This window comes from Leucoraja erinacea, unplaced genomic scaffold (genome assembly GCF_028641065.1).
Source record: "Leucoraja erinacea ecotype New England unplaced genomic scaffold, Leri_hhj_1 Leri_1077S, whole genome shotgun sequence".
In the NCBI taxonomy this organism is placed as follows: domain Eukaryota; kingdom Metazoa; phylum Chordata; class Chondrichthyes; order Rajiformes; family Rajidae; genus Leucoraja; species Leucoraja erinaceus.
In genome coordinates, this window is record NW_026575316.1 from 20,455 (window position 1) to 35,333 (window position 14,879).

Here is a 14,879-nt window from a genome sequence, read left to right on the forward strand (position 1 = left end):
GCCTTTATAAATCAGAGCATTGAGTATAGAAGCTGGGATGTAATGTTAAAATTGTACAAGGCATTGGTGAGACCAAATCTGGAGTATGGTGTACAATTTTGGTCGCCCAATTATAGGAAGGATGTCAACAAAATAGAGAGAGTACAGAGGAGATTTACTAGAATGTTGCCTGGGTTTCAACAACTAAGTTACAGAGATAGGTTGAAAAAGTTAGGTCTTTATTCTCTGGAGCGCAGAAGGTTAAGGGGGACTTGATAGAGGTCTTTAAAATGATGAGAGGGATAGACAGAGTTGATATGGACAAGCTTTTCCCTTTGAGAATAGGGAAGATTCAAACGAGAGGACATGACTTCAGAATTAAGGGACAGATGTTTAGGGGTAATATGAGGGGGAACTTCTTTACTCAGAGAGTGGTAGCTGTGTGGAATGAGCTTCCAGTGGAAGTGGTGGAGGCAGGTTCATTGGTATCATTTAAAAATAAATTGGATAGGCATATGGATGAGAAGGGAATGGAGGGTTATGGTATGAGTGCAGGCAGGTGGGACTAAGGGAAAAAAAGTTGTTCGGCACGGACTTGTAGGGCCGAGATGGCCTGTTTCCGTGCTGTAATTGTTATATGGTTATATGGTTGTTATATGGTGTATGGAACGAGCTGCCGGAGGAGGTAGTTGATGCTGGGACTACAATAACATTTAAAATACACTTGAGCAGATTGATGGACCGGAATGTTGAGAGGGATATGGACGAAACGCGCGCCGTAGAAAGCATTTTATCGGGATGCATCACAGCACGGTTTGGGAACAGCTCCGTCCAACACTGCAAGAAATTGCATCGAATTGTGGACGCAGCCCAGACCATCGCGCAAACTAACCTCCCTTCCATCGACTCCATCTACACCTCACGCTGCCTCGGCAAGGCCAGCAGCATCATCAAGGACCAGTCGCACCCCGGCCACTCCCTCTTCTCCCCTCTCCCATCAAGAAGTGTGCAAACGCACATCTCCAGATTCAAAGGCAGTTTCTTCCCAGCTGTGATCAGGCAACGGAACCATCCGACCACAACCAGAGAGCGGTCCTGAACTACTAGCTACCTAATTGGAGACCCTCGGACTATCTTTGATCGGACTTTGCCATGCACTAAACGTTATTCCCTTTATCATGAACCTGTACATAGGTATGGTACAAAACCTACCTGAATCGTGGCTGAGCATCTGCCCCACCCCGTGTGTGTGATTTTGGCGCTGTTTAGAGGGGGCGGGTTTAAAACGCGATTTTTACTAGGCTGTTGCAATCGAAAATGTTCAGCCTAGTAAATCATTAACGGAAAATCGCTGAAAGACCCCGTCGCAAAAGGTATTATTAGTTTTTATGGCCTTGTATAGTAGTTATAGTAGTTTAAAAATCACTCTCTCAACCCGCAACCTCTCGCAGCCCCAGGGTTTTATAAAGCAAACAATTAAAGGTATTACCTTATTTTTACATTAAATGGGGCTTGTATATAACCCTGTGTATAAAGTTTTCTATAGCGAGTAGTAGCTGTGATTAAGTAAGCTTAATTTTGGGCTCTTTATATCCCGCAGTATTTTTCTGGGCACTTGAGGGCACAAATCCAGCGCAATGTGAACGTTCTAAACCAGCGCGTTCACAGGATCCCACTAGAAAGCCGATTTAAATTGACTTTAATTTACAGCAATTGAACACTAAATTCCTTCCATTTGGCCTATAAATTGATGTAAATGAGATTTAAAAATCATGTTTTATTGTGAATTATTTGTGAATATTATTTGGACACTTGGGCTATTTAAAAATGTTAATCATTTATTAAGAAATGGATAGATGTTTAGATCTAGTAATTGAAGTTTGAAATTAGCTACAATTGGGTAACTAACTAATTATATGCTTTAATTTCAGGTCATCCAAGTAAGATTATTTTATATTTGTTTCAGAATGGTTCAATCTATGATAACTGAAAAGTTCATACAGTTCTCTTAATTTTTAAGCAGGTTATGGGTTTTTGACTGTCCACGATCACAGCTTTTTTGTTATGTCCATAGAAAATCAATAGGGAACAAGATGCTAATTTCCGAGTATGAAAATGGCCATAACTTTTTTATTACTTGAGATATGAAAGTGAATTAGGTGTCAAATTAAACTTATTGTTATGCTTTATCTGATGGGATAAATTGCAGACTTGATTTTTTAAATCTCAAAATTTTGTAACATTGCTACTGTACACTGTAAATGGCTCAATTGTAATCATGTAATGTCTCTCTGCTGACTGGTTAGCACGCAACAAAAGCTTTTCACTGTACCTCGGTACACGTGACAATAAGCTAAACTAAACTGAACGTACCTGTTTGGTTGTAAGTTTATTCTTGCTGTTGAGGATATAGATTGCACTGTCCACCATAGCAAGAGATGCTTGTCCTGCATCTCCCATTTGAATCGTTATACCTGCGGCACTATCGGGTTCATATTCATTCTTCTCAACGTTGATCTCAATCTACAATGGACAGGAAAATTGCAGATTCTCAGCATTGATGTTACACCTTTTTCTGGAATAGTCATAGAGTGATACAGCGTGGAAACAGGCCCTTCGGCCCAACTTGCCCACACCGGCCAACTACACTAGTCCCACCTGCCTGCGTTTAGTCCATATCCCTCCAAACCGGTCCGATCCATGTACCTGTCTAACTGCTTCTTAAACGTTGGGATAGTCCCAGCCTCAAATACCTCCTCTGGCAGCTCGTTCCATACACCCACCACCCTTTGTGTGAAAAAGTTGCCCCTCAGGTTCTTTCCCACCCTCACATGAAACGCAGACCACATCTATGGAAAAGCCCAGCAAAGACTTTTCCATCTCCGACAGCTCAGGAAGTTCAGAGCAAGGTCTCATCTCATGCTCCGCTTCTATACAGCCATCATCGAAAGCATCCTCACCTCATCCATCACAGTCTGGTTCGGCAGTCTCGACTCACTCTCCCGGAAGAAATTACAGCGCATCATCAACAGAGCATCTAAAATTATTGGCTTACCCCTACCATCCCTTGAATCACTTTACCACAAACGGACATTACACAGAGCCCGCAAGGTCATCTCTGATCCTACTCACCCTGCACACTATGCCTTTCAGCTACTGCCCTCTGGGAGGCGCTACAGGACAATTGCCTCCAAAACAAACCGCTTTAAAAACAGTTTCATTCCCACTGCAATTAACATTTTAAACTCTTTTATACTTTTATAATAATATATTAAATAGAGAATCACCCTCAACAGAAGCATTAAGGGAAGATTGGGAACAAGAGCTAATGATAAAGATCTCGAAGGATAGATGGGAAAAGTATTTGATGAATACACATAACTGTTCTATTAATGCAAGACATAATTTAATTCAATTCAAATTATTACATAGACTATATTATTCAAAAACGAGGTTGAATAAATTTTATCCAAACGTCTCTCCCAGATGCGATAAATGTTTGTTTCAAAACGCTAATATAACACATTCATTTGTAGGATGTACAAAGTTGAATAAATTTTGGAGTGATATATTTGATATATTTACAAAGATTTTCAAGTCAAGAATAGAACCCAAAACGGAATGGATTATATTTGGAATAATAGGAGAAGATACCAATTTAAAATAAAGATCAAAATGTTTTTTTTTAATTATGGTTTAATAATTGGAAAGAAATTGATACTTAAATTTTGGAAAAATACAACCACACCAACTGTTAAAATGTGGATTAGGAATATGATGGACATAGCACGCCTTGAAGAAATGAGACTCCGACTAATAGATAAATATGACCAATTCTTAAGGAGTTGGTCTCCTTTCATCGACTTTTTGGAATCATGTGATGCAGCGGTACCGTAAGGATTGCTGATTTCAGTTCATGACGCGGATAGATCTACATCTCCGAATACAGATTTGAAAAATTCTCTTTTAAGGGGCCTTCTCTTCTATTTCTACTTTCCACTTTCTCTCTTCCTTTTTTTATTTTTTATATACACACTTCACGTTTTTCTACTCTCTACCATCTATTTTTCCACTTTTTCCCCTTTCTATTGCTTTCTTTTTCTTGATCTGCTTACTTCCTTCTTATAACATAAAACTAGAGGTTGTACATAGAATGGATTACGGTATTACATAGTTGGCACCTAAAATTAGGTTCCACTGTACTGTTTTGTGCTGTATTAACTTCTAATAAAATAAACAAAAAAAAAAAAAAACAAAAAACATTTTAAACTCTGTACGGTGAGGAGTAAGAATAAGCATGGCCCTGATGTATTATGGAATGCGTCTGTCTGTATGTATATCTATGCTATATGTTTAATGTTTGATGAAATGTTGGAACCTGATAACAAATTCCACCAGCCTGGCTGTGTGGTCCTTAAAATACACTACAATACAACACAATGTCCCCTGGTCCTCGATTCCCCTACTCTGGGCACGAGACTCTGTGCGTCTACCCGATCTATTCCTCTCATGATTTTGTACACCTCTATAAGATCACCCCTCATCCTCCTGCACTCCATGGAATAGAGTCCCAGCCTGCTCAACCTCTGCATGTAGCTCACACCCTCTAGTCCTGGCAACATCCTCATAAATCTTTTCTGAACCCTTTCCAGCTTGAAAATATCTTTATGTTTAGTTTCGTTTAGTTTAGCTCTTGGGGCTAACAGAATCAAGAGATATGGGGAGAAAGCAGGAACAGGAAACTGATTCGGGATGTAATGTTGGGATGTAATGTTAAAATTGTACAAGGCATTGGTGAGGCCAAATCTGGAGTATGGTGTACAATTTTGGTCGCCTAATTATAGGAAGGATGTCAACAAAATAGAGAGAGTACAGAGGAGATTTATTAGAATGTTGCCTGGGTTTCAGCAACTAAGTTACGGAGAAAGGTTGAACAAGTTAGGGCTTTATTCTTTGGAGCGCAGAAGGTTAAGGGGGGACTTGATAGAGGTTTTTAAAATGATGAGAGGGATAGACAGAGTTGACGTGGAAAAGCTTTTCCCACTGAGAGTAGGGAAGATTCAAACAAGAGGACATGACATGAGAATTAAGGGACTGAAGTTTAGGGGTAACATGAGGGGGAACTTCTTTACTCAGAGAGTGGTAGCTGTGTGGAATGAGCTTCCAGTGAAGGTGGTGGAGGCAGGTTTGTTTTTATCATTTAAAAATAAATTGGATAGTTATATGGATGGGAAGGGAATGGAGGGTTATGGTCTGAGCGCAGGTATATGGGACTAGGGGAGATTATGTGTTCGGCACGGACTAGAAGGGTCGAGATGGCCTGTTTCCGTGCTGTAATTGTTATATGGTTATATGGTTATATGGTTATATGGTTTTCAACCCTTATGGTTTGGTGACTCTATAAAAGTGTGTTAATAGAAATAATATTCAAAAATCCCCAAATGCCTGCCCAATTTGTTCGGCACGGACTTGTAGGGCCGAGATGGCCTGTTTCCGTGCTGTAATTGTTATATGGACTCGTACATCTGTTTCCTATGTTTCTATGTGAAGATACAGCATGGAACCAGGCCCTTCAGCCCGCCGACTCTGGGCCGACCAGCGATCCCCGCACACCCACACTACCCTACACACCCACACTACCCTACACACCCACTCACGGACAATTTTACGCTTCTAATCGCACCTCCGCCTCGCAGACATCTTTCACATCAATCCAGGCGGAGTTTGCGACCATCTCAGTCTTGCCGCCGACACTGATGAAGTAGTAGAGGACGAGGCGGAAGGAAGGGACCATCTCCACGCTCAGTGGCACAGTGAGTTTGGTCAGCTGCGACTTCTGCACGTGGCCCATCTTCACAACCTTGCCTTTGCTGATGATCTACGGAGAGAGCAGCACTTTAGTCCAGTTCAGTCTAGTTCAGAGATACAGCGCGGAAACGGGCCCTTCGGCCCACCGAGTCCGCGCCGACCAGCGATCCCCGCACACTAACACCATCCTGCACACACTCGGGATATTTGACACTTATACCCAGCCAATTAACCTGCAAACCTGCACGTCTTTGGAGTGTGGGAGGAAACCGGAGATCTCGCAGAAAACCCACGCAGGTCACGGGGAGAACGTGCAAACTCCGTACAGACAGCACCCGTAGTCAGGATGGAACCCGGGTCTCTGGTGCTGCAAGGCTGTAAGGCAGCAACTCTACCGCTGCACACACACATGCACATGTACACACACTCACAAACATGCACATATTCACACGCAACACATTGTCATGTATACATGCGCGCGTGTGCGCACATGCACACACACATTAACAAGTACACACACATATGCACAGCGTAACCGGGAGGCAGCTGGAGACGCCAGACGCTAGGAGCAAGGGCGGGAGGGAGGGTTAACCGGGGTAAGGCCTCCAGTGCCTTCAAGCTCGTCTGTAGGAGGCGCCCCTGGGACACAAAGATTGCCAGGAGAGGAGAGGTACGTTGGTTAGTGGGAACTGCTCCACTACATCAAGCGTGCAGGCTGAACGGACTTTGGACTTGGAATAACGGTGTCAAAAATGGCAGCGCCCACATGTGAGAAATAAAGCACCATTGTCACTGTACATTGGTGTGAATCTTGTTACTAACTTTGAATGCAGAAGGCAATGAGAATATTGGCACTCACCAGAAAGTAATAGAACTCGACTGCCCCAGCATTCGGTGCTGTAATGGCGCTGATATCAGCAGACAGCGAGCTCTCAGGATCAAGCACATTCGGTGGCACCGAAATGTGGAGATAGTTCTTGTTCTCTGACTGGTACATTTGAATTTTCTTCTGTGCTTCACTGATCTCCCCGTCCTTCTGATCTCCAGCGAATACCTGGCAGAGAGTTTTTTGTTGGTTTAGGTTTTGGGTTGGGTTGGGTTGGGTTGGGTTGGGTTCCGTTGAGTTTTTTTGCATTGGGTTGAGTTTTGTTGGTTGGGGTGTTGGGGTAAGATTTGGGTTGGGTTGGGTTGGGTTGGGTTGGGTTGAGTGGGTTGAGTTGCATTGGGTTGGGGGGTGTTGAGTTGGATTTGGTTGGGTTGAGTTGGATTTGGTTGGGTTGAATGAGTTGAGTTGGGTTGTGTTGGGTTGTGGGTTGGATTGAGTTGGGTTGGGTTATGTTGGGTTGAGTTGAGTGGGGATGAGTTGGGTTGGTTTGGGTTGAGGGGTTGTGTTGGGTTAAGTGGATTTGGTTAGGTTGGGTTGGGTTGGGATGGGTTGGGTAATGTTGGGTTGGGTTGGGTTAGGTTAGGTTGGGTTTGGTTAGGTTGGGTTGGGATGGGGTGAGTTGGGATGGGTTACGTTGGGTTGAGTTGGGTGGGCTGCATTTGATTGGGTAGAATTGATATGGGTTGGGATGAGTTTGGTTGGTTTGAGTTAGATTGGGTTAGGTTAGATTGGGTTGGGTTGGTTTGAGTTAGGTTGAGTTGGGTTGGGTTGAGTTGAGGAGTTGGGTTTAGCTGGGCTGGGTGGGTTGGTTGGGTTGGGTTGGGTTGTTTTGAGTTGGGTTGGGCTGGGCTGGGTTGGGTTGGTTTGGGTTGGGTTGAGTTGGGTTGGGTTGGGTTGGGTTGGGTTGGGGTGGTTGGGTTGGGTTGAGTTGGGTTGGGTTGGGTTGAGTTGGGTTGGGATGGTTTGGGTTGGGTTGGTTTGAGTTTGATTGAGTTGGGCTGGGTTGGTATGGATTGGTTTGAGTTGGGTTGAGCTGGGCTGGGTTGGGTTGGGTTGAGGTTGGGTTGGGGTTGGGTTGGGTTGGGTTGGGTTGGGTTGGTTTGAGTTTGAGTTGGGTTGGGCTGGGTTGGGTTGGGTTGGGTTGAGTTGGGTTGAGTTGGGTTGGGTTGGTTTGAGTTTGAGTTGGGTTGGGTTGGGTTGAGTTGGGTTGGGTTGGTTTGATTGAGTTGGGCTGGGTTGGGTTGGTTCGAATTGGGTTGTTTGGGTTGAGTTTGGTTGGGGTGAGTTAAGTTGGGTTGGGTTAAAATGGTTTGAATTGGGTTGACGATAGACACAAAATGCTGGAGTAACTCAGCGGGTCAGGCAGCATCTCTGGAGAGAAGGAATGAGTGATGTTTTGGTTTGAGACCCTTCTTAAGTTGGGTTGAGTTGGGTTGGATTGGGTTAGGGTTATCTGCCTCCACCACCACCCCTGGTAGCTCGTTCCAGGCCGCACCACTCTCTGTGTCAGGAAGTTGTCCTACCAGCCACCCCATTTAGCCATAGAGTCATATGGTGCGGAAACAGGCCCTTTGGCCTAACTTGCGACACCAGCCAACATGTCCCAGCTACACTAGTCCCACAACCTGTCTGTGATCGGCCCAAATCCCTCCAAACATAACCTATGCCATAGTCACTGCCCCAACTACCTTCTCTGGCAGCTCGTTCCATACACCCACAAACTTTTTCTTGAACAAAGTTACCCTCAGATTCCTATTAAATCTTTCCCCCTTTACCTCAAACCTATGTCCTCAGGTCCTCGATTTCCCCAACTCTGGGCAAGAGACTCTGTGCATCTACCCGATCTGTTCATCTCATGATTTTATACACCTGTATAAGATCACCCCTTCATCCTCCTGCATTCCAGGGGATAGAGTCCCAGCCTACTCAACCTCTCCCTATAGCTTAGATGCTTGAATCTAAGCATGCTTGAATCTAAGCGTGCAGCAGGCAGTAAAGAAAGCGAATGGTATGTTGGCTTTCATAGCAAGAGGATTTGAGTATAGGAGCAGGGAGGTTCTACTGCAGTTATACAGGGTCTTGGTGAGACCACACCTGGAGTATTGCGTACAGTTTTGGTCTCCAAATCTGAGGAAGGACATTATTGCCATAGAGGGAGTGCAGAGAAGGTTCACCAGACTGATTCCTGGGATGTCAGGACTGTCTTATGAAGAAAGACTGGATAGACTTGGTTTATACTCTCTAGAATTTAGGAGATTGAGAGGGGATCTTATAGAAACTTACAAAATTCTTAAGGGGTTGGACAGGCTAGATGCAGGAAGATTTGTTCCCGATGTTAGGGAAGTCCAGGACAAGGGGTCACAGCTTAAGGATAAAGGGGAAATCCTTTAAAACCGAGATGAGAAGAACTTTTTTCACACAGAGAGTGGTGAATCTCTGGAACTCTCTGCCACAGAGGGTAGTTGAGGCCACAGTTCATTGGCTATATTTAAGAGGGAGTTAGATGTGGCCCTTGTGGCTAAGGGGATCGGGGGTATGGAGAGAAGGCAGGTACGGGATACTGAGTTGGATGATCAGCCATGATCATATTGAATGGCGAATGGTGCAGGCTCGAAGGGCCGAATGGCCTACTGCTGCACCTAATTTCAATGTTTCTATGTTTCTATATGACAATAAAACATTCTTGACTGTGGCTGGTGGGACAACATCTTTTGCTTAACACAGTGCCCAGAATTGAACACAATACTCTAAATGCGGACTCACCAACGTCTTTCCAACTGCAACATGACCTCCCAACTTCTATTCTCAATACTCTGGCTGATGAAGGCCAATGTGCTGAAAGTCTTTTTGACCACTCTATTGCTCACATTATTTTCTTACCTTGATGTCAAATGTCTCTGTGTTGGATGGCGGTGACATTGATAACAAAACCATTCCATCCTTATTTGTTTTTAAACTCCCGAGTTCCTCTAGCCAGACCGGGACGTTGTTAGCAGGAGACCCATCAGGATAAGTTATCCGGACCTGCAACATAAACCCACAGCGGACGTCAGCAAAGCTTCCAGTCGAGTCGCCGGGATCCCCAGATACACCTCATGCTGCCTCGGCAAGGCCACCAGCAGAACCAAGGACCAGTCTCACTCCCTCTTCTCATAGACGCAGAGAAAATAGGTGGCCCTTAGAGCCATTCTATATGATCATGGCCCATCACTACAAAATCAATTCCCCATTCATGCTTTCTCGGGAAAGCAGACTATTATCTAAACGGTGGCCGATTGGGAAAGGGGGAGATGCAGTGAGACCTGGGTGTCATGGTACACCAGTCATTGAAGGTAGGCATGCAGGTGCAGCAGGCAGTAAAGAAAGCGAATGGTATGTTAGCTTTCATTGCAAAAGGATTTGAGTATAGGAGCAGGGAGGTTCTACTGCAGTTGTACAGGGTCTTGGTGAGACCACACCTGGAGTATTGCGTACAGTTTTGGTCTCCAAATCTGAGGAAGGACATTATTGCCATAGAGGGAGTGCAGAGAAGGTTCACCAGACTGATTCCTGGGATGTCAGGACTGTCTTATGAAGAAAGACTGGATAGACTTGGTTTATACTCTCTAGAATTTAGGAGATTGAGAGGGGATCTTATAGAAACTTACACAATTCTTAAGGGGTTGGACAGGCTAGATGCAGGAAGATTGTTCCCGATGTTGGGGAAGTCCAGGACAAGGGGTCACAGCTTAAGGATAAGGGGGAAATCCTTTAAAACCGAGATGAGAAGAACTTTTTTTCACACAGAGAGTGGTGAATCTCTGGAACTCTCTGCCACAGAGGGTAGTTGAGGCCAGTTCATTGGCTATATTTAAGAGGGAGTTAGATGTGGTCCTTGTGGCTAAGGGGATTAGGGGGTATGGAGAGAAGGCAGGTACGGGATACTGAGTTGGATGATCAGCCATGATCATATTGAATGGCGGTGCAGGCTCGAAGGGCCGAATGGCCTACTCCTGCACCTAATTTCTATGTTTCTATGTTTCTATGAAATGTAAACTAAACTAAACTAAAACTGAACTCAATGTTGATGTAGTCTTTGCGATTTTTAAAGAGAGCCACACAGTGCTGGAATAACTCAGGCAGCATATCTGTAGAAAATGGATTTTACTTTCCCAAAAATCATTTTCTAAACTAAAAAAAAATTCTAAAAAGTTATATGTTGTCCAGACATGCTGCCTGGCCCCCCTGAGTTACTCCAGCACTTTGGGCCTATCTTTTGTATAGACCGGCATCTGCAGTTCCTTTCAATTCCATTTTCATTGAGATTTTCCATCAATTTAAGCTTTGTAGAATTGAACGCAGCACAGTGCAGGCACAGGCCCTTCAGCCCTTAATGAGATTCCAAGACAAACCCTTGACTGTCTGCACGTCATAGCCTCAGAATAAAAGGACGTTCCTTTCGAAAGATGAAGGGGAATTTCTTCAGTCAGTGGGTGGTGAATCTAATAACCATATAACCATATAACAATTACAGCACGGATACAGGCCATCTCGGCCCTACAGGTCCGTGCCGAACAATTTTTTTTCCCCCTTAGTCCCACCTGCCTGCACTCATACCATAACCCTCCATTCCCTTCTCATCCATATGCCTATCCAATTTAGTTTTAAATGATACCAATGAACCTGCCTCCACCACTTCCACTGGAAGCTCATTCCACACCGCTATCACTCTCTGAGTAAAGAAGTTCCCCATCATATTACCCCTAAACTTCTGTCCCTTCATTCTGAAGTCATGTCCTCTTGTTTGAATCTTCCCTATTCTCAAAGGGAAAAGCTTGTCCACATCAACTCTGTCTATCCCTCTCATCATTTTAAAGACCTCTATCAAGCCCCCCCCTTAACCTTCTGCGCTCCAGAGAATAAAGACCTAACTTATTCAACCTATCTCTGTAACTTAGTTGTTGAAACCCAGGCAACATTCTAGTAAATCTCCTCTGTACTCTCTCTATTTTGCTGACATCCTTCCTATAATTAGGCGACCAAAATTGTACACCATACTCCAGATTTGGTCTCACCAATGCCTTGTACAATTTTAACATTACATCCCAGCTTCTATACTCAATGCTCTGATTTATAAAGGCTAGCATACCAAAAGCTTTCTTTACCACCCTATCTATATGAAATTCCACCTTCAAGGAACTATGCACGGTTATTCCCAGATCCCTCTGTTCAACTGTATTCTTCAATTCCCTACCATTTACCATGTACGTCCTATTTTGATTTGTCCTGCCAAGGTGTAGCACCTCACATTTATCAGCATTAAACTCCATCTGCCATCTTTCAGCCCATTTTTCCAAATGGCCTAAATCACTCTGTAGACTTTGGAAATCCTCTTCATTACCTCATTCAATCTGTGGTATTCTTTGCCACAGACGGCTGTGGAGGCCTTCAGTGGATATTTTTAAGGCAGAGATAGATAGATTGTTGATCAGTATCGGTGTCAGGGGTTATAGGGTGAAAGCAGGAGAATGGCGTTAGAAGGGAGAAATAGATCAGCCATGATTGAATGGTGGAGTAGACTTGATGGGCCGAATGGCCTTATTCTGCATCTATTAGCAATGTTACAAAATTTTGAGATTTAAAAAATCAAGTCTGCAATTTATCCCATCAGATAAAGCATAATAATAAGTTTAATTTGACACCAAATTCACTTTCATATCTCAAGTATTAAAAAAGTTATGACCATTTTCATACTCGGAAATTAGCATCTTGTTCCCTATTGATTTTCAATGGACATTACAAAAAAGCTGTGATCTTGGACAGTCAAACGCCCATTTCTTAAGGAAAGATTAACATTTTTAAATAGCCTAAGTGTCCAAAGATTATTCACAAATAATTCACAATATAACATGATTTTTATATCTAATTTACATTAATTTATAGGCCAAATGGAAGGAATTTAGTGTTCAATTGCTGTAAATAAATGCCCATTTAAATCGGCTTTCTAGTGGGTTCATGTGGAACGCGCTGGTTTAGAACGTTGACATAGCGCTGGATTAGTGCCCTCAAATGCCGAGAAAAATACTGCGGGATATAAAAAGCCCAAAATGAGCTACTCGCTATAGATAACTTGATATTCAGGGTTATATATATGCCCCATTTAATGTAAAAATAAGGTACATACCTTTAATTGTTTGCTCTATAAAACTGGGGCTGCGAGAGGTTGCGGAATGAGACAGTAATTTTAAAACTATTAGAACTATATTATCGAGGCCTATAAAACTAATAATACCTTTTGCGACCGGGTCTTGCAGCGATTTTTCGTTAATGATTTACTAGGCTGAACATGTGCGATTAGTACAGCCTAGTAAAAATCGCGTTTTAAACCCGCCCCCTCCAAACAGCGCCAAAATTGCGGCCATGGCTGAGGGCAGATTCCTAATGACGATTCAGGTAGGTTTTGTAACATACCTACATCTATGATGTGAACTTGTGAAGCTTCTATCCTTCTACCTGACGAGAGTGGATAGTTCTTTACTGTGCATCTCAGAACTTCCGAAATTATGAACTTATGATTTTATGAATGAACATTTCAATAGACAATAGACAATAGGTGATCACATTGAATTAGCCCATTCAATGTGATCATGGCTGATCATCTACAATCAGTACCCCGTTCCTGCCTCCCCATATCCCATATCCTATAACTCTACTGTCTTTAACAGCTCTATCTGACTCTCTCTTGAAAGCATCCAGAGAATCGGCCTCTACTGACGCAGAGAATTCCACAGATTCACAACTCTCTTTGTGAAAAAGTGTTTCCTCGTCTCCGTTCTAAATGGCCGACCCCTTATTCTTCAAATTTAAACCATATAACCATATAACAATTACAGCACGGAAACAGGCCATCTCGACCCTTCTAGTCCGTGCCGAACACATAATCTCCCCTAGTCCCATATACCTGCGCTCAGACCATAACCCTCCATTCCCTTCCCGTCCATATAACTATCCAATTTATTTTTAAATGATAAAAACGAACCTGCCTCCACCACCTTCACTGGAAGCTCATTCCACACAGCTACCACTCTCTGAGTAAAGAAGTTCCCCCTCATGTTACCCCTAAACTTCAGTCCCTTAATTCTCATGTCATGTCCCCTTGTTTGAATCTTCCCTACTCTCAGTGGGAAAAGCTTTTCCACGTCAACTCTGTCTATCCCTCTCATCATTTTAAAAACCTCTATCAAGTCCCCCCTTAACCTTCTGCGCTCCAGAGAATAAAGCCCTAACTTGTTCAACCTTTCTCTGTAACTTAGTTGCTGAAACCCAGGCAACATTCTAGTAAATCTCCTCTGTACTCTCTCTATTTTGTTGACATCCTTCCTATAATTAGGCGACCAAAATTGTACATCATACTCCAGAATTGGCCTCACCAATGCCTTGTACAATTTTAACATTACATCCCAACTTCTATACTCAACTTGTTCAACCTTTCTCTGCAACAAGTTGTCCCCTGGTTCTGGACTCCCCCCAACATCGGGAACATGTTTCCTGCCTCCAGCATGTCCAATCCCTCAATAATCTTCCATGTTTCCATAAGGTTCCCCTATCATCCTTCTAAATTCCAGTGTATACATTTCATGGGGCACGATACACTTAGTTGCAGCTGGCTGAGGTAATACTCACCAGAACACTGAATGGCAGCTGAGGGGTGAAGTAGCTGAGTGTCCTCGATAGGTCGATGATGTACGGGGAGGATACGAACTTGATGTTGCTAATCTCCAGTTCCTCCATGAGCCCACCTGCAGCAAAACAGGAGCAAGCAGTGACTAAATGTGTGGGTAGCAACCACAGATGCTGGTTTACATCGAAGATAGAAACATAGAAACATAGAAATTAGGTGCAGGAGTAGGCCATTCGGCCCTTCGAGCCTGCACCGCCATTCAATATGATCATGGCTGATCATCCAACTCAGTATCCCGTACCTGCCTTCTCTCCATACACCCTGATCCCCTTAGCCACAAGGGCCACATCTAACTCCCTCTTAAATATAGCCAATGAACTGTGGCCTCAACTACCCTCTGTGGCAGAGAGTTCCAGAGATTCACCACTCTCTGTGTGAAAAAAGTTCTTCTCATCTCGGTTTTTAAAGGATTTCCCCCTTATCCTTAAGCTGTGACCCCTTGTCCTGGACTTCCCCAACATCGGGAACAATCTTCCTGCATCTAGC

General features: G+C 43.6%; 1 protein-coding gene across 1 annotated transcript in view; it reads right to left on the reverse strand.

Annotated features, from left to right (window-relative positions):
• The window catches only part of LOC129715251 (complement C3-like), a gene marked incomplete at its 3' end in the record, with an annotated part of 52,692 nt that overhangs the window by 18,776 nt on the left and 19,037 nt on the right, over positions 1-14,879 (reverse strand). Inside the window, exons 9-13 of the mRNA XM_055665107.1 lie at positions 14,336-14,451; positions 9,554-9,697; positions 6,647-6,841; positions 5,663-5,857; positions 2,353-2,502 (exon numbers count right to left, since the gene is read on the reverse strand). Coding sequence (XP_055521082.1) covers positions 2,353-2,502; positions 5,663-5,857; positions 6,647-6,841; positions 9,554-9,697; positions 14,336-14,451 — 800 coding nt within the window. The remainder of the gene's footprint in view (positions 1-2,352; positions 2,503-5,662; positions 5,858-6,646; positions 6,842-9,553; positions 9,698-14,335; positions 14,452-14,879) is intronic.